Source organism: Caretta caretta, chromosome 10 (genome assembly GCF_965140235.1).
Source record: "Caretta caretta isolate rCarCar2 chromosome 10, rCarCar1.hap1, whole genome shotgun sequence".
Lineage (NCBI taxonomy): Eukaryota > Metazoa > Chordata > Testudines > Cheloniidae > Caretta > Caretta caretta.
This window is the reverse complement of record NC_134215.1, coordinates 26184231-26209513: the sequence shown is the minus strand read 5'-3', so window position 1 is coordinate 26209513 and position 25283 is coordinate 26184231. Positions and strand designations below refer to the sequence as shown.

At 44.6% G+C, this 25283-nt stretch overlaps 2 protein-coding genes across 2 annotated transcripts in view; one reads left to right on the top strand and one right to left on the bottom strand.

Annotated features, from left to right (window-relative positions):
• The first annotated feature begins 2609 nt into the window (after positions 1-2609).
• METTL22 (methyltransferase 22, Kin17 lysine) overlaps positions 2610-25283 on the top strand; it is a 101692-nt gene continuing 79018 nt past the window's right edge. The window contains exon 1 of the mRNA XM_075132790.1: positions 2610-2627. The gene's annotated coding sequence lies outside the window, so the exon portion shown is untranslated. The remainder of the gene's footprint in view (positions 2628-25283) is intronic.
• TMEM114 (transmembrane protein 114) overlaps positions 18251-25283 on the bottom strand; it is a 29756-nt gene continuing 22723 nt past the window's right edge. Inside the window, exon 4 of the mRNA XM_048867256.2 lies at positions 18251-20928. Within this exon, the coding sequence (XP_048723213.1) occupies positions 20696-20928 (233 nt within the window). The 3' untranslated portion in view covers positions 18251-20695. The remainder of the gene's footprint in view (positions 20929-25283) is intronic.

Genomic DNA, 25283 nt, shown 5'->3' with positions numbered 1-25283 from the left:
AGATGCTTAATAATGCTTTCTCAAGCCATAATTAAACCTCTCGTATCTATAACATTTGGCTGGAAATCTCAAGAGAATAGTTTTCTTGTGACATTTCTAGTGTTTCTGCTTCTGTATGAGCTGGAAAATCCCTGGGAGAGCTTTCAGCACATCCATTTTCAGTCCTGATAGGGACTAGGAGATGCAGATGTACAGGAAAACTAAAGGGAATTGGGAGGGGTGGGAAGGCAAAATGTTAACCAAACATTTCAGAACCTCCCCAAGGATTCATGATCAGGTCTATAAATGGGCCAAAATCTTGTGAAGGGAAGGACGGGGAAGTGAGAGGTTATGTTTTCTGTACCAGTTTCCCCATCCCTTCATAGAATCATAGAATATCAGGGTTGGAAGGGACCTCAGGAGGTCATCTAGTCCAACCCCCTGCTCAAAGCAGGACCAATCCCCAATTAAATCATCCCAGCCAGGGCTTTGTCAAGCCTGACCTTAAAAACTTCTAAGGAAGGAGATTCTACCACCTCCCTAGGTAACATATTCCAGTGTTTCACCACCCTCCTAGTGAAAAAGTTTTTCCTAATATCCAACCTAAACCTCCCCCACTGCAACTTGAGACCATTACTCCTTGTCCTGTCCTCTTCTACCACTGAGAATAGTCTAGAACCATCCTCTCTGGAACCACCTCTCAGGTAGTTGAAAGCAGCTATCAAATCCCCCCTCATTCTTCTCTTCTGCAGGCTAAACAATCCCAGTTCCCTCAGCCTCTCCTCATAAGTCATGTGTTCCAGACCCCTAATCATTTTTGTTGCCCTTCGCTGGACTCTCTCCAAGTTATCCACATCCTTCTTGTAGTGTGAGGCCCAAAACTGGACACAGTACTCCAGATGAGGCCTCACCAATGCTGAATAGAGGGGGACGATCACGTCCCTCGATCTGCTCGCTATGCCCCTACTTATACATCCCAAAATTCCATTGGCCTTCTTGGCAACAAGGGCACACGGCTGACTCATATCCAGCTTCTCGTCCACTGTCACCCCTAGGTCCTTTTCCGCAGAACTGCTGCCTAGCCATTCGGTCCCTAGTCTGTAGCTGTGCATTGGGTTCTTCCGTCCTAAGTGCAGGACCCTGCACTTATCCTTACTGAACCTCATCAGATTTCTTTTGGCCCAATCCTCCAATTTGTCTAGGTCCCTCTGTATCCTATCCCTGCCCTCCAGCGTATCTACCACTCCTCCCAGTTTAGTATCATCCGCAAATTTGCTGAGAGTGCAATCCACACCATCCTCCAGATCATTTATGAAGATATTGAACAAAACCGGCCCCAGGACCGACCCCTGGGGCACTCCACTTGACACCGGCTGCCAACTAGACATGGAGCCATTGATCACTACCTGTTGAGCCCGACAGTCTAGCCAACTTTCTGTCCACCTTATAGTGCATTCATCCAGCCCATACTTCTTTAACTTGCTGACAAGAATACTGTGGGAGACCGTGTCAAAAGCTTTGCTAAAGTCAAGAAAGAGTACATCCAATGCTTTCCCCTCATCCACAGAACCAGTAATCTCATCATAGAAGGCGATTAGATTAGTCAGGCATGACCTTCCCTTGGTGAATCCATGCTGACTGTTCCTGATCACTTTCCTCTCATGTAAGTGCTTCAGGATTGATTCTTTGAGGACCTGCTCCATGATTTTTCCAGGGACTGAGGTGAGGCTGACTGGCCTGTAGTTCCCAGGATCCTCCTTCTTCCCTTTTTTAAAGATTGGCACTACATTAGCCTTTTTCCAGTCATCTGGGACTTCCCCCGTTCGCCACGAGTTTTCAAAGATAATGGCCAATATAGACTTCTATAGACTTCTTTTGGAATAGATATGCTATCCTTACCTAGTCAACTCCAATCACTCAGTATATTCAGTCCTGAGGAGTTAATGCCCAGCCTACCACGAATATGGGGCCAAAGCTGGAGTAGCAGCCTCCCTACCTCTGCACCGGTTGTCTAGTATGTTAGAACCACTACATCACTGCAGCAGCCTGGCTATCCACAGACCAGCCTCAGTACTGCTCTCCACACCAGTCTATAAGGCCGGTGTGGAGACCTCTTCTGAGGTACTTGGGGTGCAGAGACCACACTGAATGGTTCCTCTGGCCACAGCTACCCCTTGCAATGGTGGTGCAGCATGACACCCTTCTCATGATACCCTCTATGCTTGGGCAGCACCATGGGCCAGTGTGAAGGGGGCAAAGCCAATTTCCTCCCCAGCACCAGGGTCCTCAGGGAGGGAGTCTACAGCGTGTCCAGCGTTCTATGAGGCATGCAGGCAAGAGGGGCTATTTACATAGTCACATAAAAAGCAGGAAGAGTCTGGCCTTACGCATTTTGGGTGCCCTCTGGTTCTGAATTGTTCTCACCTATATTTAAAGAATGAAAATCCTTTCAGACAGATGTTTGGCATATATAGTGGAGTGGCGGGTTATGGTATAGTTTGGCAGTCTGTACACAAAGCCAGCAGTCAGGAAGTCTTGGGTTCTAATGCTGACTATGCCACTTGTTTGCTTTGCTTTAGGTCAATTTCTCAATCTTTTTGTGTGTTTCAGTTTTCCCGTCTGGACAGTGGGGACAATGATACTTAGAGGTGAGTTGTGGCGGTTAGTTAGTTAATATTTGTAACATGCATTTTGGACTCTAAATGCTTAATATCATTCAGCTTGGCACAGTTGTCTCTTTCTGCCAGGATTATATTTCTCTTACAGTGCTTACAAACAATGTGTATATAGTTTAAAATGGGACAAATAGCTGGACTTTGAGTTGCTACAAAACAGATCATGAATCCACACAGTTTGACATCTCATCTCTGTAAATCCAGGTTCTTATATCGACACTTATCACTGCAACCATTGAGAGTCTTTCAATGTTGTCGTGAGAAGATTTAAAATTGTAACATACCTGGAAACTAAGGGGTAATATCTGGAATTCACAAACAGGAAGATGATACCACTATTTCTAACATAGATGAATTTTTATTTGCTTTTGAATCTGGAAGGATTTTTTTTAAGTATTACTGTTGATTTTGCCTGTTTGGACACAAGCAAGCTAAGATTCCAGGGTAAATATATAAATACAGTGTTTGTGTCTTTCCTTTGGAAACATAATGAATGCATGGGCTCTTACACCTCAACCTAGAACAGGACGACTCCTATTTGGTAGCATGATAGCTTCAGTCTCACAGGAGACAATAGTTATTTGCTATTTATTGTTAGAGACGGCTGCGTTACCAGAGGGATTTAAGGACATTTAGCACAACACGTGCACTCTATCACTGAGAGAACATGCCCTTTTAAAAATACATCTTTCCCTCTAAGTGCTGCCTAGAGCTGTGGTACTCTCAGTGCTCCCTTTCTCTGAAATTGCTGACACCTGTTATGTGGGAACAAATAATTCTAGAGTCCCTGTCATTTTCTTCTCAGCCTGCCACCTCACCTTCTGGTTTCCTAAGGGCCTTGTCACCCTTAATCACAGCTTTCTTTGTGATGGGCACCAGAGTTGGAGAACTAGACAGGTTCCAGATTTGCCACAGCAGAATTCTCTTAACCTTATTCCCTCAGGAAAAGGAGGAGGAGGGGGAGTGGGTGAAAAATGCAGATGTACTAAAATAGACTACTATACCTAAAGCAATTAAGCATGAGCAAATTTGCTGTCCTATTTTCTGCTTCATGAACTAATTCCTTCCATGGAGGCCGGGCATTCTGATACCCCAAGCAATGTTCGAATGTCTCTGTTGAAATACTGTGTGCTGAGCATTTGTCTTTCTAGAACTGAGGAAGGAGTTTTTCATTCAAACATTTACAGATATTAGAGATCAGGGGTGATATCATGGTTCCATTCAAGTCAATAACAAAACTTCCATTGACTTCAGTGGAGCCAGGATTTGAACAGGAGACTTTATAAAAACCAAGCACCAGATTCTCAGGTGTCCAGCACCAACAAAACCTGAAAACAGATTTCTCAAAGAATCCCAGCTCCCATTTGGGCACCTAAAAAGGGTCAGATTGTCCACACACACAAAAAAAAGTAGCTCCCATTGTGATACTATTGATCAGATTACAAGTACCCAGCATGGTGAGCACTTTGGGAAATCTGGCCCTGGTTACTGACCCTTATGAAAACTCTGGCACTTACTAGCTCTTTGCCTTTATAATATAACCTACCATCTGAAGATATTGGAACGTTCTACAGCTAATCGAGCCCCACCACCTCTGGAGGAAGATACTGAGGCACAGAGAGATTAAGGCCAAGATTTTCTGAAGTAGCCACTAACTTTTTTTTAATTGGGTGAGTTCCCTCAAATCTGACTATATCTGAAACCATTTTAGTGTGCAGGTTTTATACTAACTTTTTGGCATGTTCATTGTGGTGACCCAAAGTTTTGTTTGGTTGAACCAAAACCTCAAAGCAAGACTCGGCCAAAGCCACCAAGTTTCCCATGGTGGTTCTTGCTACCAAACCATTAATTAGCTCAGGTTTGCTCAAAACTCAAATGTCAGCCCCCTTACCCTGAGCGTTGGGTTTGTAGTGAAAGTTTCACACCATTATGAGCCCTTGTTGCAAAATGCTGTGTTACTAGGGTTCATCAGTTACCTTCCTATTTTTCTCTCTTCAAGTCATCTTTTAAGGCTGCTCTGTGTTGGCATGGTTCACTAGCTACATGGAAAGCTAAAGGCACATCCAGCAATGGCATGCACCTTGTTAAAGGTACATCCTGTACCTGTGTGTGCCTAATTTCTCAGAAGTCACAGCGGAACCTGCAGTTCCCCCCAATGCTGGATCCACAGGTAGGCTAAAGCTACATCATCCACTTTAAGGGCTTGATCCAAAGCCTATTGAAAGCAATGGAAAGACTCCTGTTAGGGTCTGATCCAAAGTCCATTAAAGTTAAGTGAGGGCAGGGTAAATAGATTAGGAGGAAGGTTTAACTATGCACTGGCCATTTGATAGCATCCCTAAACCAATATTTACAACACTTATCATGAAGTGATTCGCATTTTAAATTGTTCCCAAACAGACTATTGACGAACTTGCCTTTTGCCTTCCATCTCCACACTCCTGGGTGGCTATTTTGGGCCCTCTCTCTTTTTTTTTATTGACACTTCAACTTTTTCAGCATGGAATGTATATTGACGAAGCCATCAAGAGAGCAAACACATTAAACCTAAAACAACAGCAAAAGCCCTAAATAATACAAAGCTAGACCTGCAGCCAGTATGCTGAAGAGCTTTATATAGCCCCATCAGCAAGTCTCTTCAAGCTTCCATTTGGCTGTAACTAGGGAGCAAATCTTGCAATTAAATTAAGAACAGACAAAGAGCAGGCTAAGGATACATCAGGCCAGATTCTCTGTCCTGATTCCGACCCCTACGCCCCACCTGCATGGCACAAAGGGGCCGGAATCTGGCCACAGCTGCCTTGTTGAAGTCCACGAGCAGAGGGAGGCTCTCAGCAGCTGTAAAATTGGTGTTGCCGGTTCCTCTGACAACCCACGCCAGCACAGAGGCTTTTTAGGGGTGAGGCAGAACACACAGCTCTGCTCTGGGACAGCCTGAGAATCAGAAGGCCATAACTCCCTGATGTCCCATTTCCTGCTCCAAGAGAACTGTGGTTCAGAAGAGAATGTGGCCAGTCATTTGCGTTGGATTCCTCTAAATATCCTTCCACGCTATAAGAAAGAAAAGCACATTGCAGCTCAACTGTACATGGAAAAGCAGGGCAGCAGCAAGAATCATCTTGACTGGTGCATGCCACTGTGTGACAGAGACCTAAATCCCTGGATTTAAATCTTCCTTTGCAGCACAAGAGGAATGGGGAACCAGAGATCGAGGCAAAAGCAACGGTTTTTGCACAAAGTCTGAGGCTGAGCAGTAGAGCTGGGTGAATAACGGATTCTCCAGTTCAGTGGCAGGTGTGAAATAGTGAAGAAAAGTTTGGTTCAGGCCTGAATTTTTTTTTTTTTGAATTTTCAGTAAACTGAAAAAGTTAATTATGGGTCTGTGCCAGAGTGGAGATTCACACCTGGGACTCCCGCATCCTGGGTGTGTGCCCTAACGACTGCAGGAGTGGTTGGGGGAGGGGGGTCAAGCACCACGTCCTTCTTCTTCTCCTCTTCTGGACATTTTAGTAATGACCAAAACTCTTTCTGTCAAAATTGCAAATAATTTCAGCTCAATCAAAACTGCATTTTTTTGTCCAATAAACAAGTCAACAAATCCAAAATTTCCCCCCATGTCTACTGAACAGATGTTCACAATCCTCTGTCTGGGAATCTAGACTCTGATTCATCTTCATATTTCCCTTCCTTCACTTAGTTTGGCAACTGCTTTGATTTCAAAGCTCTTATGTTTCCTCTTTATAAATAAGCTTTGTCTCAGGAGGATACAGCATTGCAGCCCAGTCATTTGTTTCAGGAAAAGTTTTCCTTCTCCCTGGTCTTCTTCACTCTGGTTTTTGGGACTGGATTTATACAATGATCAGTGGTTTACTCCCTTCAAAAAGAAAATCTTATTCTTGGGCTGCATGGCAAATTCTGGCCTGAACTTAGGTATTCCAGAGGGCTAAAATCACTGTTGGCAGTTGTAATAGAATTCCCCTCTGAAATTCTGAAACATTTTAGGATGATCTCCTCCTCCTGCCCAGAATGTACACTCCATATATCTGAATAGACACAGGATTTTTGATACCTATTATTCTTATTGGGGCTTTAAAGGGGCCAAAGAGAGTTAAGCACCGGGTACCTATTGCCATTAGCCGCTGTTTTGTTTTATTTTTTCTAGAGTCTCAAATGATGCTTTAGGCTCTGCTGGGTTCTGAGTGTTTCCTAAGAGGTACTGAGTACTTTCCCCTTCCAGTGAAGCAGGTCCTTACTTGCTGGGCCATTTCTTTGGTCCAAGCTATACATCCCTTCTATCACTAATAGCAGATTCTCCCCCACTCCCTCCCCCAAATGTTCCAATGTCTTGGTTTTATTTGTTTCCACTCTGTCCTCCAGTCTCTTCTTTCCCACTAGCAGTGTGAGTCACCATTCCTGACAGTTTCACCTTTGGCTTCTAAACAAATTGTTTAGTATGAAACCCTACTGAATTAGGAACTGAGCCTTCACGCTGCATTTCAGACGAGAGCACTTGGTGAAAGGACTGCGACAAAATCACGTGTGATTTGAAAAAATTGGATTTGATTTTTGTCCCATTAGTCATGTTATAAAATGATCTTTGCCTGGAGGAAGGGGCTCATAGTGTTAAAGCACTGGTATCTAGAAAAGCCACCAGTCTCTGTTCGTGACTGGCTTTGATGGCACAGTAGCCCAACGCTATTGCAATCTCTGATCATGTGATCACAGACCATCATTAGCATGCAAATATTAACTGCCACCAGAAATCTCTGCCTGGTCATAGGCTCTAGTTGGGTCACCTGACTTGAACTACAAGGCCATGAAAAGAAATTTTTCTGACTATATCCTGTCCTCCAGAAAGATCATTGAGACTTGATTCCAGTTCCCATCGTAGGCTTTAGAAAACCTGCCAAATTCATAAGCAGCTCTTCTGTTTCTAAATTTACAACAAAACCCTCAAACGTTCTCCTTTCACTTCAGAAGATTCCATTAAGGATGAAAAAAGGAAAGAAAGGGAAAGGTATTTATGTGGCACCCATTACCATAGTATGTGAGCGCCTCACAGTCTTTAATATATTTCTCCTCACAGCACCCTTATGAGGTAGGACAGGGCTATTACCCCCATTTTACAGAGGGGAAACTGAGGCACAGAGACCAAGTGACTAACCTGTGGTCATACAGGTAGCCTATGGTAGGGAACTAAACCTGGGTCTCTTGAGTTCCAACCTTGTGTCCTAACCTGTGGGCTGTCCTTCCTTTCACATCAGTAAGGGGAAGAGGAGACAGGGAAGAAAAATCTCCCAACTCAAGTACATGCTAAAGAGAGAGAGAGAGAGCAACCAGTATGTTTTTCCTTCAGTAGCAAATCAGAGACCCAGACTTGAGGCAAAATTACTCTTTAATTGCATGGGAATGAAATCCAGCCCTTGGTTCTGAGCAGTGTCAAGCTACATTTCCATCCCACCTCCCAAATCTTGAAGGGCAAAGGGGCTCTTCCTTCCTGTTCATATGGATAACGTTATTTGACTGCACTATATGGAACAACAGTGACATGCAGTGGCTAGCTGGGTTAATCACAGGTATGTGGTAGCTGGGGCTAGATCAGGGTGTGCCAATATTACAGGAATCAGATCTTACCTAATGGTTTATTTATATGTCCAAGGAGCTATAATGCTGTACAGAAATGACAGATTGGTGAAATAGTGAGTTACATTATACACATAAAAGCAGTCCTGTTACTAATTTACACTTTATCCTGATTCCTTGTATAACAGTGCTATTAAAATATAGCCACTGTAAAAATTACATTTTTGGCTCAATTCCCAAATTAATATTAATTTTTTATTGGCTTATAATGCTTGCCTTGGCTTTGACTGGTATAGCAGACTGAAAACTTCCTAGATTTTCTTTCCACCTGTTTGGAGTCCGTCTCTACTTTTGCCACCTACCTTTCCAACAAGTTAATGATAACATTTGTATGACACCTTTTATCCAAAGCATTTTCACTAGTGAGGCTAATAAATACTAGTATATCAGTTATAGATGGAGAAACTAAGGCATGGAAATATTAATTGAGATGACCACTCAGTGAATCAATAGCTAAATCAGGTATAGACTGCAGAGTCTTCTTGCTCTTATTTTGAAGGAACATACTACTTCCTGTTCTTTAACGTGCCTGCTACACTGTTTAAAGTGTAAGGAGCATTGAGTTACTAGGAGCCTGTGATATATGATTTGTTAAGAGATGATTTCCCTCTACAGGATTATTTAAACTTGCAAACCCTCTGGACCATGGACTGTCTTGTACCGTATCTTTTCTGCAGTGCACAGCCCAGTGGAGCCAATCACAGGGTGAGCTGGCCCCTTAAGGGAAGGGGGCATTAGGATTTAGCCTTACCTCCACCAGGTTTAGCTCACCTTCCCAGGTGGCTGGGATGAGTACAAGAGTCACATGACAGGAAAAGCATGCAATCAAGAACCAGGGCTGCTGGCAGTCGGAGGGAGACTCCAAAGACTGCAGGCCTAGGAGTCCGCACTCCATTAAAGAAAGTAAGACTGGCCAGGAGCGAGGCCAAGGATGGGTGTGTAGGAAGAGGCCCTGGGAAAGAAAGGCAGGGCACCTTGAGTGATGGAGCAGAAATAAGACAATTGTTAGTGTCTCAGGGCTACTCCGCTGCTGGGGTGCTGGAACAATTTGTATAGTGAGGGTGCTGAGAGCCATTGAACCAAACTGTAAACCCTGTATATGATGGAAACCTCTTCAAGCCAGTTCTAGCACCTATGGTCAGCTGTAGCAGAGGCTGGAGCCCTTGTGAAAGGGGAGGAGGGATTGATTGGAGCCCAAGATCATCGACCCCCAGAGGAAGGGCTTTGCCTGGCTGGGGGGAGGACTGAGTTTTATGTTTTCTTGTGGACTCTAACTGATCAACTCCAGAAGGAATCAACTTTTGTAACTTAGCTGTAGGATTAAGTCACCATAGTGGGAGAGCTGGAGGAAGACAGTGAGTCAGCATCTGAGAGAAAAGTGAGGCAGCAGATGGGCCTGAAGCCAGACTGGCTAAATCCCTGCTTGTCACAGTGCTTGGTGAGGCTCTGGATGCACCTGTAACAAAGCATGTGTACAATTAAATGTTACAAAATAAACTGTTCAAAAAATCAGACTATGCTATTCAGTTAATCAATCCATCCACTGTGGCTGTTATCCACCTGGATTATTAATACTTACCCCCACCCCCAGGCCCATGAGCCCATTCATGGCATGTCACAGATCAGGTTAAGTGGCTCCATATAGAACTGGATCACTGACAATGCTCTACCTCTTCCACATTTCTGCAATGAAAGTTGGATCAGGCCCCCAGTAAAGTAAATGGGAGAGTTTCCACTTTAATGGGATCTGGATCAGGTCCTGGGTGCTGCTGGAGGGTAAATACTTCAAGAGTGAGAGCAATATGTCCTTCCTTGGGATATGGTTTAGGGTTTGGAATGATTCAAATAGAGGGGGATTATTTAAAGTTGAGTGTCATTTTGAAGAATGTAACTCAATGTTACCCAACTGACAGGGAATGCTGCTGTGTACATGAATTCTAGAGAATCACCGCAGCAGCTCAAGGGATTAGTAGCAGGGAATGAAGCCATCCTGCAGGTAAAGAAGACGTGGATTTCTGTGACTGGGTCTGGGTTCCAAAGAAAGCATTGCAAAAGCCTTGAGTTCTACTGGCCACTTAGAGTTTTTCCACACAACATACATTTCCCAGTTCTAAATTTGCCATCTTTCAGTTTCATCAGATATCGCTCTTCTTATTTAGCAGAGAGGGCAAAGGGGAGTGTCCAGTTTATTTGCTCTATGCTTTTAAATATCATAGACCCTCTCTCATGTCCTCTCCTATTTTCTCCTCTCTAAACCCAGTCTTTTGGATTTCTCTTCCTGTGGAAGCTTTTCCATGCTTTCAAAAACCCTGGTCAGTGGGAATTTTACCTTTAATAGGAATGGGATTTAGCCTAATAGAATTTTAATACAAGTCTCATTCCAGAAGCTGCTGTGGGCATGTTTGCTGTATAGATTAGGGTTTCTAAAGAGGAAGGCACATAATAGACCTTGAAAGGCTTTATTTTTGTGAGTCCTGCAAAGTTTGTTGTTTCCATGTCTGTTTGTGTCTGACAGTTATAATATTATTTTAATGTGGTTTTGCATAATTAAATTTCCTCTTTGTATAATGCTAGTCAAATGGGAGTCATTACAATAAAAGGTTTATTTACCAAAGGTTTTTCTCAGTGCTGATGCAGTCAATTCCGAATTGTTATGGAAATGAAACTACTCCACAGTGTGGTGCAGCTTCTTCCCTCTGTATGCTGCGTGCATTCTAGAGAATATTACCTTGTAAATATTTGAGGAGGCCAGGTTGGATGGAGAAGCAAGTCTGCTACCACAGCAGCCAGCTGTGTACTCTAGAAGCAGAAAGAAGTCATTTGCAAAATGCTGTTTGGCCTGTGACAGATATATTCCTTTCAACACCTAGGGATCATTGGCAGATATATTTGGCTTCTGGCAGATATATTCCCAACACCTAGGGATCATTACACTAGGCAAGACCCAGTGCTATGTGATAAGCTACCTTCTGGGCAAAAGAAAAAACAACAAAATAACGAAGTATTAAATCTCTGCAGGAAACATCTTCCCTTTTTTTAAAACCTCAGCAGCAAATTCTTCCAGCTGGTCGTTTTAAAAATTGGAACGTCTCCCCTCTTCCACCACCCTTTGGGACACTAGGATCCGTGTCTGGTTAGCAGAGTAGACGCGGAGCCTGGGCGTCAGCCTGGGGTAGCAACACAAGTATGTGGCCTGGGTTCCCGGGTCCTTGCACGGCTTGCGCAGAAGCCCACACTGCCACGTCCGTGCCGCACTGTTTAGCCGTGCTAGTGTGGATATGTCTATCCATGCTGCAGTTACACCGCGGACTGCAGTTGCAGATGTGACCTGAAGGGCTCATTTAAGGTCTGGTGCGTGGTGTCTATTATACAACCTCATGAACTGGGTATTGCTCCTGCTGTAGTTCCAATGAGGTGCGGAGTTTGATTGTCCTTCACTTCCCCACATAGCTGTTGTGTCATGCAGCTGTAGGCTGTCGATCAGCTGCCATGCTTCACCCCAATGGGGGCGGCGTTTCAGTGGTGGGGAAAGAAATCCTGAAATGTTGCTTGTGTAATATCTTAATTTAAGGCCCTGATCCTGCAAAGCCTGGCGTCCACTGCAACCACACGCATGCTGAAAGCTAAGCACATGGGGAAGTCTTTGCAGGATGAGGCTTACGTTCCTAAAGCACTTTTGGCTCATTGGGAATGGAAGGTGCAATATAAAAATGGATGTTTTGCTTAATACATATTGCTATTCAGGTTTTATAATTACTCATTATGGCCCATCCAGGTGCCTCAGCTTCTGAGGTGGGTTAGGTGAAGACTTACCCCATAGAAAGCTGTATTTCAGAATGCACATCATGAATACTTACCTATATTCTCTTCGGGGACTTGGAAATAAATAACAATAATACCTACATGGCAACTATTGGCATCCTTTAACTAATGTGAATAAAATACTTTGATTAAATACATACACTTCAAACAGCAACATAACAATAACACTGCATTAACTTGAGGGCCAAATGCATTGAGTTACATTTGTGTACCTGCTGAATCAAATGGGCCAACTCCTACTCAAGTTATAGTGGTGTAAATGGAGCCCAGTGTAGTTCCTCTGCATTTGAGCAACCATGGTAAATAAGAGCAGAGTTGAGCCCAATGAATTTATTGGAGATTGTAGACCGTATCTAGAGATCCCTGCATAGAACTGTCACATTAGCAGACTCCTGTAGTGTCAATTCCTGCAGTGCATGACTTCACAGAGGCTCAGGAAAGATAACTAAATTAACCAAAGGTGTGAAGTTAAAGCACATTAAAGGGCCTTAAACCATTTGGTGGACTCTCTCTCATTCAGAATTTAAGTGATTTTAGATCACTTCAGCGTAATCCCTGCAAAAACATGTCAATCTTTTATGAAATTTTGCATATAAAAAATTGAAACAAAGTATTTTGATGAGGTCACAATGTTCTGTTTAGACTTTATTGGAATGGACTTTGATTTTCTTTAATTGACCTTTTGTTTGAAATGTGTTTTATAATGTAATATAAAAAATCCAAAATCAGAAGAAAACACTTCAATTTTATTGAAATGAAACCTTTTCACACACACCAATTTTTTTCAAAAATTTCATTTAGTGGGAAATTTCTAAACTTTTTGTTCTGAATTGGAACAAAAACAAATTTTGAAATATGAGAATTTTCATTAGAATGGCAATTCCAAGTTTTGACCAGTTCTTGGTTTTCTGTTCCAATATCCAAATTACAAGGAACTGCAGGAGAGATTTAGCTCCTCAGATGATCAGTAATCATGAAAGTCTTCCCATCAAAATGCAAGGAGGAAAACCTGTGCCTGAGACATGGTACCAGTCTATGTAGCAACCTGCCACTGGATCAGAATGGACACAGGAGATCAAATGAGAACTACAGGCAGATCACATCTCTCTCTGACTGATGCCTTGGGTGGGGGTCTGTCTCTTACTTCGGCAACACTTGTGTAGCTTGACATGCCTAGAAAGTCTCATTGCATTGCATTGAAATTGCCCAGGTTTTACAGAATCCAGAACTTTTTATCTGAATTGGTCAGACGAAATCTTTCAACCACTACAGCAGTGGTCTCCAACCTTTTTATGCCCAAGATCACTTTTTTAATTTAAGAGCAGCCCAGGATCTATCCTGCCCCTTCCCCAAAGCCCCGCCCCACTCACTCCATCCCCCCCTCTCTCCGTTGCTCGCTCTCCCCAACCCTCACTCACTTTCACTGGGCTGGGGCAGGAGTTTGGGGAGAGTCCTGCGGTGCGGGCTCTGTGCTGGAGCTGAGGGTTCGCAGTGTCAGAGGGGGCTCTGGGCTGAGCCTGGGGCCGGGGGTTGGGGTGGAGGAGGGGATGAAGGGTGCAAGATCTGGGAGGGAGTTTGGGTGTAGTAGGGGGCTCCAGGCTGAGGCAGTGTGTTGAGGTGCAGGAGGGGGTACAGGGTGCTGGCTCTGGGAGGGGGGTCAGGGCTGGGGTTTGGGGTGCAGGAGGGGGTTCAGGGTGCAGGAGGGGGTATGGGGTGCTGGCTCCAGGAGGGGCTCAGGACTGCGGGTTAGGGTGCAGGAGGGTGTTTGGGGTGCTGGCTCCGGGAGAGGGCTCAGGGCTGGGAGTTGGAGTGAGGCCTCCTGCCAGGCAGCACTTACCTCCAGCGGCTCCTGGTTAGTGGTGTAGCGTGGCTGCCGCTAAGGCAGGCTCCCTGCCTAGGCCAGCTCCACGCCTCTCCCAGAATGAGCCAAACACGCCCCTGTGGCCCCCAGAGAGGGGCACTGGGCACATGGCTCCACGCCCTGCCCCTCTCTGCAAGCACCACTCCCGCAGCTCCCATTGGCCACAGCTCCCCATTCCCGGAGCTGCGGGGGGTGCTTGCAGGCAGGAGCAGCACATGGAGGGAGACCCATGCCCCGCAGGGCTGCGCTGGCTGCTTCCGGGTGTGGTGTGGGGCTGGGGTAGGCAGGGAGCCCTACTTAGTAGCAGCCATGCTGCATCACCAACCAGGGAGTCTCTAGGATCGATCAGTTGGTGACCATTGCACTAGAGGGTGTATTAATCAGCCACTGAAAACATTTAAATCCTCCTCTCTCTCTCCTGCACACCCCTACTAAAATCTGTAGGGCAGATATCAGAGTCCATCCTACTCAGTTATTACTCAGTCAAACTCAAAATTTGGTCCTAGGGTGCAAAGCTCAGGGCCAACTGGGGGATGTGGTGGTTTGCCCCAGTTCCCCTGTTTGCAGTGCTGCTCAGTTTGGGGTAGGGTTGCCAACTTTCTAATTGTACAAAACCAAACAGTCCTGCCCTGCCCCCTCTCCAAGACCCCGCCCCCCATTCCTCCATCACTTGCTCTCCCCCACCCTCACTCACTTTCACCAGGCTGGGGCAGGGGATTGAGGTGCAGGGGGGGGTGAGGGGTCCGGCTGGGGATGAGGGTTTGAGCTGCAAGTGTGGGCTCGGGGCAGGGGCAGCGCGCAGAGCATCCTTGCGCCTAGGGGCCGCAGGGACCTAGCGGCCGTTTCCAGAAGACTCATGGAGCTAGGGCAGGCAGGAAGCCTGCCTTAGCCCCGGGCCCCCACTGCGCCGCTGACTGGACTTCTAACGGCCCGGTTGGCAGTGCTGACCAGAGCTGCCAGAGTCTGTTTTTGACCAGCCATTCCGGTTGAAAACCGGATGCCTGGGAGCAACCCTAATTTGGTGCCCTCTCAATCTGCCATAAAGGGTCGCAGCACCACTCAGATTTGGCCCGGCTGCCCATCCGTGATGGAGAGGCAGTTGGGCCAAACTTAAATGGTGCTGTGACCCAGTGCTTCAGGTCACAATACCACTCACTCAGTTTTGGCCCAGGCACCCCTTGTGTCCAGGCCAAAGCTGAATGTTTCTGTGACTTTGTGTGCCAGGTGGCAATTCCATGGGACATTGGGGTAGGGAGCTGAGCCCAGCCCCATGGGACAGGAACCAGTGCTTGCACAGAGACTGGGGGTAGTGCAGAGGGGGCTCTTTCTCCAAACACACACAGCAGGCCTCTCTTCAATGGTGTTTTTTTATGGGAGGGGGGCTTAGTTTCAGATTTGAAATCATATAAAACTAATTCAGTCCGAGCTAATCAAATCTTATTTTATCTAATCAGTCTATGTAATTTCTGTAGCACACACCACTGTAGTACAGTAAATGGCTTTAATGAGTTACTATTGATCCATATTTTTAAAAATGCATGACTAATTCTTCACTGATTCTTAATTCTTAAGTTGAAACTGGATGTCTTTCTAGAAGATCCGCTCTGTTATTGGATTCAATGCGGCAATCAGTAGGTGAAATTCTCTGGACTGTGCTTTTCAGGAAATGTAGGCTTATATGATCACAATGGCCTCTTCTGGCTTTAAACTTTATGGAAAAATTAAATGGTTATGTAACTATGCCCATTTCATAAAATGTAATAACTCTATATAGTGATGTACTGTTGCCACTAGATGTCAGTAGAGACCACTGTTCCTCTCTTGCAAAACAAGTATCAGGGTGTACCCCGTGTTAGTCTTTATCCACAAAAACAACAAGGAGTGCGGTGACACCTTAAAGACTAACAGATTTATTTGAGCATAAGCTTTTGTGGGTAAAAACCCCACTTCTTCAGATTTCAGAGTAGCAGCCGTGTTAGTCTGTATTCGCAAAAAGAAAAGGAGTACTTGTGGCACCTTAGAGAATAACAAATTTATTTGAGCATAAGTTTTCGTGAGTGAAGTGAGCTGTAGCTCACGAAAGCTTATGCTCAAATAAATTTGTTAGTCTCTAAGGTGCCACAAGTCCTCCTTTTCTTTTCACTTCTTCAGATGCATCTTATGCTCAAATAAATCTGTTAGTCTTTAAGGTGTCGCCGGACTCCTTGTTGTTCTTGCAAAACAATTGTACAATGCAAGAAAGAAAGAGGTGTTTAAAGTGAGACTTTTTCTGCTCTCTTAGATGAAATATTGAATGCAAAAAGATGGAGAGAGAAATGACACAGAAAACCACTCCAGCAATTAAAAAAATCAATATAGCATTTTTTTTTTGTAACCCAAATGAATAAAATACAGTTTTAAGAGAGCTCAGATCTAAAGCAAATGCTTTTCTGGTGGCTAAAGCTGCAGTAAAAGTTGTCCGAATTTTCCTTATAGCTTCCTGTTTTCAATAGCTTTAAAAATAAATTCTCCTGTGGAGCCAAATATTCTGTGCAAGGACTTGAAGCTGATGGGAACTTTTTAGGAAAACTCTTTCCATCCTTGGAGCATGAAAAAATGCATTTGATAGAGTTTAAAATAAGTGAAAGAGATTAGAGGGAAGGAGGGATGACCTAGTGAGCAGGGCACTGGAACAGGACTTGGGAGAGACTGGATTTAATGCTGGGCTCTGCCACAGACTTCCTATGGGACCTTGGGCAAGTTATTAATCTACCCAATGCCTCAGCCCCCATCTGTAAAACTGGGATAGTACTTCCCTATCTCACCGAACATTGTGTGCATAAATCTATGAACAGCATTTTACTTTCAAAAGCATTTCCCATGGATGTTGACCCATCATCTCTGTCATTGAGACTGTGATGCTGGCAGTCCAGGTGCCAGCGTATGCCAAAACCCCAGGCCTATTCCCTTGAGCATTAGTATAATCAAAGGGATTGTTAAATATATGAGTGGATTTGGTGTTTAAACTTCATGAAGACTAATGGGATGTTAATTGCATTATGTTCACTTATCTGTATCCTGTTAACAGGGGGTCTTGCAGGGGCTCTAGCCACCCCAAAATTTGCCTCAGCCACCTGGCTCTGAAGGCAGAGTGGAGAGAGAAGCGGCTGCTGGCTGGTTGCCCAGCTCCAGCAGCGGCACAGGAGTAAACCCAAGCAAGGGTTTGGGGGGCCCCGAGAGCAGCCCCCGGCCCGTGTCCCCGCCCATTGGGATGCACCACCCAGGATGGGGTGGGAGGTCTGGGGCTACCCACAGCAGCCGGTTCTGACCCACTCCAGCCTGGGCTCCTGGGCCTTGACCTCCACAGCCACAGCCACCCAGGCAGCTATTACCATCTGCAAGCAGCCAGTGCTGTGCACTGCCTGAGTCTGGCTTCCCGTCTCTGACCTGGCCAAGGGTCCTTTTTCTCATGTGCCCCAAGTATGTCAGTCTTTTCCTTCATTTTAACCATGGCCATTTTACCTAGACATGTTTACATGTCAGCAGGGGTTAATGGGACAAGTCAGTCTGCCAGGCTCAGTGATGCATTGTGGGGAAGCACAGCAAACTACTGGGTATCAAACAGGCATTAATCTTGCTGGCAGAAAGAACCATGATGGTCACATTTGTCAGACTTTATAAAGCTGCCTCCACACTATTTCCTGTCTCTCGGCCTAATCCAACAGGTGCTGAGGACCCTTAATTCCCATGGACTGTTCCACCCAATCTCTCTCAAGGTATATGTGTGTTTTTTAATGCTGCACGGGGGAAATTATTTCAGAGAACTTTAAGGATTTTACATAAACTCTCAAGGAAGAATAACTCTGTTCCATCATCACATCCAAATAGTGTAGGAAGTTCTAATAAGGAAGTGGGGAAGATTTTTTAAAAGCTCCTAGAAGACACAGAAACATAATCCATTAGTGATTTATGGTGACAAATTCATTTGTTTTGTACTTAGTTCAGACCTCTTCAGCTCCTTTATATGAACGTATATATTTTATATTTATAAAAACTTTGTGCCGCTACAGTTCAGATGTTTTATAGAGGCACTTTGAAAGCATATCATATTAATTATAGAATAACTCTGCACAAAAAAATGCCTTATTCCTTATAGAAAACATATTTCTTAGTTCTCCTGTGCTTTTGTAAACCATGTTCAGCTGTGAGATATCATTTTAGGGGGTTCATCACAATTCAGGCCCATTTTAATGGAGTAGCGGTAATAAATATTCAGATATCAGCATGAAGCTGCTGTTTACAATACATTTATAAGTAACAAAGATTTAGAGTTACAGTTACATCATACAAAGAGTTACATCATACAAATTTTGGCACATTAAATTGCGATCTCACACATACAGAGACTTTTGTTAATAAACAGGTGCTGAGTCTAACACAAAACATTTAAAGTACCATACTCAAGTGTGTGTAACTTTGGTAATGAAAGATTTTCCCTACTTCCATTTTAAAGCTGTTACTATATTTTTGCACTGGTAAAGTGATTGCATGTTGATAGTACACAGACAGAAATGTATCCTGCCTAATTCAAGTGCACGGCAACATGTTGAAAAATACAATAACAGTGGAATGTGGTGGGTTGAGATTTTCAAAAGCACCTAAGTGACCTTGGAGCTCAAGTCTAATTGACTGTCCATAGGACTTGTTCTCCTAAATCACTGAGGAGCTTTAAAAAATCCTACCTGTATTTCATCCCGATGAAAAGGAGGGAGAGGGTTTTGTAGGTAAGGCACTGAACTACGAATCAGAAGATCTGGTTTGATTTCTGGCTCTGCCACAGGGTTCCTGCATGGCTATGGGCAAAGTATTAATCTCTTTATTCCTAATCCATTAAATTCCCTTCTTTCCTGCCTTAGCCTGTTTACAGTGCTGGTTCTTTGGAGCAAGGCCTCTCTCTCTCTCTCTCTGTCCATACAGCACCTAGCACAATTGGACTCTGCTCTCAGCTGGGGTCTCTAGACATCATAGTATAAGTAATGATGCAGTTTTTGAATACAAAAAATAATAAATTACTATAACATTTAACAGAAGCAAGTGAGAACAGTTATCCCCATTTTCAGTAATGGAGAAACTACCATGCAGAGAGGTAAAGGGACTTGCCCAAGGTCCCATTGCACATCAGTGGCACCACTGAGAAGACCGCAGCATCCTGACTCTCAATCCTATGCTAGATTTGCAGTCTCCTTATTTCGGAATGGTTTTCCATGTATCCATTGCATATGGATCACTACACTGAAGTCATAAAGAAACACACATCCTTAACAGGAATATAGTGGAGCTGTTGACTCAATATGGACTTGATCCAAAGCCCACTGGAATCACTGGGAGTTTGAGGGTTAATGGCACTGGAGCAGGCCCTCTATTAGGCATTATAGGCCAGGATACAAAAAACAAGTACTCGGCATGTAAGATAAATTTCGGCTGAGTTGTATGTATGATTTTATACAAGTTAAATACGTCCTGTCACAATGCATGATAAGAGTTCCCATTGAAATTACAAATCCAGATGTAAAAACACCTTGGAGAACAAAGTAAATGACAATGTTAAAGTATCATGCATCTCAAGAATGCAACTCGCAATGTGTAATAAACGGTGAGGGGTAAATATCGTCTACCATGTAAAGTGAGTGCTATGTTCTGAAGGAACTCCCTTGAAATTAGAAATACCTGACCTGGCTTACAGGTTTCTTGGGCTGTTTCATTTCTAACATTAGCTCTGTGTGTGTACATGCACGTCTGTGTCACTAAAAAACAGAATCACAGGTATGGTATAAGAGATGAAGGTCTCCCATGTCTGAAGTGAGATGTAAGAGAACAGAGAGAATCTGTAATTAGCAAAGATTGTTAATTACTAATCTGTGATTAGTAAAGTGTTAATACCACTGATACTGAATTGCACTTCAGACCAAGTCCTACTACTGTACCTGGGATATCTCTAAAGTACGCTGGAAGCCGGGGTACTCTGGATTGTCATTTGGGTGGTTTACGTCACCCTTCAAATAGTCTGAAGTCCATGGCACTCTGAATCACTAATCTGCATCTCATTCTGCGCAGTGAAACTGTGCTAGGATATACATTTTTATTATTCATATGTGTTTTGTCTTTCTCAACCAGTCTTCAGATATATAGAATCTATATAAGAGCAGACATGAAGGTCACAATGTCTAAGGGCTGCTTAGTAGCTTATGTACAATAAATGTAGGATGGTCTTGGGCCAGCTGTTAAGGGATAGAGGCTTCCATCACAGCTAGCACTAATTGGCACCCTTGTTAGGAGTCTCAGCAGAGGCCCAGGATTAAGTGGGCTGTGGAGACAGGACTCCAGTGCAGTCATGAGGCACTTTGTCAGGGGCAGTTGAAGGGGGAAAGAAAAGAGAAGTCGTCTTGTGTTAGACCTGTCCTGCAACAAAAAGAGGCAGCTCAGTCTCTGGGCTTGTCAAATGAGCATCCTTAGTGAGCACTAAATATACACAATTTATTTTCTTTTAAAGACACAAAGGCCACCTCATTAACATTTGACAATGAACTGTTGCCATAGTGAGCACTGCGCATTTGTTAGGAGAAGAGCTAGCTCAGCATCGTGGTACGCTCAGGAGCAGCTTTGCCATTCTTATCCACATTGATCCAGTCAGTTCACCTTGTTAGATTCCACGGTATCATTGGGCTGCATTGCTTCTTCAGATCCTCTGCTCCCGACTCTGTTTGAGGCCTACCACTCGGGCAGCCAGCAGGAACGCTGCCCCAGTCAGCATCTCTGCAATGAAGGAGCCCCACACAAGTGCCAAAGACCAGCCAAACTTGATGTCAACTTCCTCCAAGAGGTTGTTCCTTCCCAAAAGGCAGAGAGCTTCCTTGAAGGCAGCCGCTGAGTATGCAATGTAGACACTGATCCCAGTGAGTGTAACAAGGCCTAAAGGAAACACAAATGCAGTAGAGTGTTGGGGTCCACTTCACCTCAGTCCAAACTGCTTGGTTATGGCTCTGCTAGATCTCCTTTGCTATCCCTCCGTATATACTCCGGCAGGACTCTCTTCTGCCCTCTGGTTTTGTTTCTTGTCTCTAGTTTTGTTTTGGTCTCTGTATCACTTAGGTGATGAACCAAAATGTAAAACAGCATGTTTCCTGCAATGCACACCTAATGATGTGTGTTTCAGACACATAAGACATGTACAGCCCAACTTACAAAATTGTATCATTGGCCTGATTCTCCACTGCTTTGCGCCTTACCATATACCTGTGTAATCATGTGAAAAGTGGGTGTGAATGGGAGTGTTTTATAGACACTTTGCACAGCTGTAAATGACTACACCAGGTGCAAGTAGAGAACTGGATTATACATTTCAGCTCAGTGATGCTGCTTGTATTTAGGCTAAAATTTTCAAGTGCGGTCTCTAACGTTGAGTCCTCAGCTTAAACCACATTGGGCTTTACCGTTTGCAGAATTGCTGTAGCTGGGTTGGTCCCAGTTTATGAGGGAAAGGAGGTCGGTGAGGTAGTATTTTTTTATTGAACCACCTTCTCTTGGTGGAAGGCACAAGCTGAAGAAGAGTTCTGTGTAGCTTGAAAGCTTGTACCTTCCACCACCAGAAGTTGGTCCAGTAAAAGATATTACCTCACCTCCTTTGTCTCTCTAGCCTTATTGTCAGCTCCTGGACTGGAACTTGAATTGTGGATGATCATCACTTCCGGAAAATCAGAGTGTAGGTATGTCAAGCTGGGCTCCTGAAAAATCAAGGCGCTCAGAATAAGCATCCACATTTTTCAAGAGTGGCTGCATAATTTGTTAATTGCTGCAGGCGGTGAAATCTAAATTCAAGATAGGATCGCAGTGTAAGGCTGTTTAAGAGGGGCATGCTCACTCCGGACAGCTCTTTTGTTAGGTGCAGTGTATAGAGCCTGCTGTGGACTCAGCCTCATGCTGCTTTCCCCATGCAGATGCAGAGGGGACTTTTTGCCCGTGGAGAAGGAGATTTCCACCTCTGCAGCATGTCCCCCTAGCTCCATACAAGAAATCTCCCAACTGCTTCTGTTCCAGTGAGGACAGAAAGGGCTAAAGGCAGGGAGGCCATCTAGGCTCCTCCCAGATTGTCTCCTTGTTAAAACCCCAAGAGAAAACTCTAAAGTTAATACTTCCTGACTTCCCAGGCTGGCTTGCCTCCCTCCCCGACCAGCAGTAGCAGTGAGCAGGGCATCTTTGCCCCTGCATTTGCAATGGAGTCATGCATCCGCGGAACTTAGACAAAGGGTGGGGCCTCCATAAATGGCTTGTTCTCGAGACAATTGCTAAGATCCATGATATCTGGGGGGCTGGACCCCCAGGTCTTTTCTGCACGAAGGTGGGAGATACCCTAATCCCACTCCCCTGATGGAAGGACTCCTAGAGAGCAGTGTAAATTAAAATTCTCAGAGCTTCCTGTCCCCTGCTCCTGCATAAGGGAGGATGAGGCCCTAAGCTGGTGCAAAGCAATTGAGAGTTACCAAGTCAGGTGTTAAATAGAGAAATTCCTCAGTACAGATGGCTAGCATGAGGCCCACCCATTACTGAAGTCCCACTTTCTCCCTCACTATCATAGGGTAAGCGAGGCCTTTAGAGTCCTGGCTCTTCTCCACCTGGATCATGTGACTGTGGGCGGGCAGCAAGGCTGCTGGGAAGAAGGAAACTGGATAAATGGTGGAAGAGAAGTAGCAGGAGCAGCCCACTGGACAATTCCCTGGTAATTAGAGTTTGCAGAGTGCTTAGAAGTGGCTCTCTGGCAGGAGAGAGCTGAGAGAGATCCAGGGAGGACAATAGCAGCACCCTGAGAAGCTCTCCAGAGGCAAGGGCTGGCCTGGAGCTGGTGTGTCTCCCTGCTGGCAGAGGAGCCTAGAAAGGACTGTATGGAGGAAGTGTGAGAGGGTCTAGGATGCTTGCAAGTGTAGGGAATAGCCCCAGTGAAAATGTGGTGGCTAGAGCTGAGGAATGCTTTTTTATGTAGGCTCTCAAGGCTAACTAGCAAAAGGATATGGGCTCCTCTACATCTCTGCCGTGCCACCTGAAAGGGCTGCAATGATGTGACTAAGGACCATGGCCCAGAAATAGTGAAGTTATCTGTGGAGCACTTAAAGAGGAGATTTGTGGTGGTCTTGTTTGTGCTCCTTTTTCTCTAGGAAGGAGAGATCTAGTCTGACCGTGGTCAAATTGCCCTACCAGCCTGTGAAAGACCTCTTTGGTGGGAAACTGAGGCACGGATGCATCTGGACATCAGAGAGGTAAAACACATTCATACTCTTGGTTGAAGTAGTGCATGGGCCTTGCTAGACCTTGGCATGAGGGTGAATCTCTTCCCCCGGTACACAAACTGCCAAATAAAGATAAGGGGGATTGTTTTCATGGAGGTTTGGGCAAGATCTGCTAGATTCTGATGGTCTCTAACCAGGATGGGCGTATTTAAGAGGTGGCAAGCTAAATTGTTACAGTACCTGGAACACACAAACTGTGCTGGCAAGGAAAAAGCCCTGGTGTTTGTGTCTGCAGCGTAAAGTATCTCTTTATATTGTTCTGCACTGTCAATCAATAGAGAACAGCAGATAAAGTGGCACTCTATATTAAACTGTGTGTGTCTACATTAAGCTACAGCATGAGAATTTGTAGTTACAGCAGTTTACACCAGCTAAGGTTCTGGCTCAAGATTTTCCTTTCAACTGAGTTCTTAGAGTTACAGGAGTCAGTAGGCCAAATCAAACCCAAGTAGAAAAACTGCATTATAAATTACAAATCCTCCGTGTCTTAGCTTTTCACTTAACACTATCTTCAGTGGTTTCCCAATCCCCAAAATCTGTTGTGACACTGCTCTCATGACTTCTATTGAATGGTGCTTCTTGAACAGCTGCAGAAACAAGGAGCTTACATGATGAGTTGGACTTGTGAAAGCACAAACAGTGATGTGCACTTCACTCTGCCCCGAGCTCCCAAAGCCCTGAAATAGTTGCTTGTTTGCTTCCAGCAACTCTAGTCCTTCTTCTCTTACCCTTTTAGAAACAGGATATTCTGATCCGATGACCCATGTGTAATTGGATTCTAATAATGCAGACATGAACTAGTGACGTTCCTCCTAAACTCAGCCTGACCAAAGGGTCAGGACTTGGCAGACTGACAGAGGTGGGTGGCAGGCAGCATGGTCTGGGTCAGGTTTCAGCAGCATGCCCCTGTTGGAACAGCTCAGCAGGTAGGTCTATTCCTGGCCCATTTATCTGTTGAGTGAACAGTGCTGATGTTACCATTGATTTGGGGGGAAGTAACAAGCAACTGTGGAGCAGCTGTTACAGAGCAGTGCTCTGCAAGAACCTTAGGCAGAGCGATCTAGGCTAAGATGGACTCCTGACCCCCACTAGCACTGGGATGGCAGGGGAGGGCATGAGACTGAGGTTTTATTGTTGGCATTAGTGTGACCAAGGTACTGCGCCTGTCTGACTGCGGGGAAACTTCTTGTGTTACTTAATAACCAGTTACAACTTGCTGTAAAATATCAAAAGCACAAAACATCAGAGTTGTAGGGGGAAAATTCTGTATACTTGGCTATTCCTTTCATTAGGATGTATTTCCCCAAACCCTCTTCCCTCAACTCTATCTTCTGCTTAGAGTATAAGCCTTCACCCTTTGCTGCTAAGTTCTGAGCACACCGATATGTGATCATTTTGCAATCACCAACCTCCACTACACTTGGTGTTAGCATTCTTGTGGACTGTTAAAAACAGTTACCAAGTACCACTGCAGAGCTGGCTGCATTTCATGTCACAGGTGAAATATTCCCTCTAATCCTACCACAGAGGGCTGTTGTCAAGCTGAGTGTGTGCGTGTCAAGTTGTTGTACATTTGTGAATTAAAAAGGCTTACCTGGCCCTTTCCAGCCGTTTTACTTTTATTCTATTGGTGAAAGAAAGTTACGCCTAATCTAAGATACCTCATAGAGTGCTGTGAGATTTTAGTTAGTATTGTTAAGTCTTGCCCTAAGTAGCTTCTACGTCACTTGGATAGAAGATTGCTATTAATGCTTATGTGAGGCAAGGTGGGTATTTATAGGCTTTGTTGCTTTACCAAGGCAATGTATGTTATGAAAGAACATTGCATTAAAGCTGCTGCCATGTTTCTTCTCTCTTTTTCCAAGAGAGAATTCATTGGTTCATCTGTACACAGTGAGCTCTGGCATTGCGTGCACAATGCTAACGTCATGCCTGTAGCAAATTCCCTGGAAAGAAGTAGGACTAGGAAGTAGGGATCAAAATCTA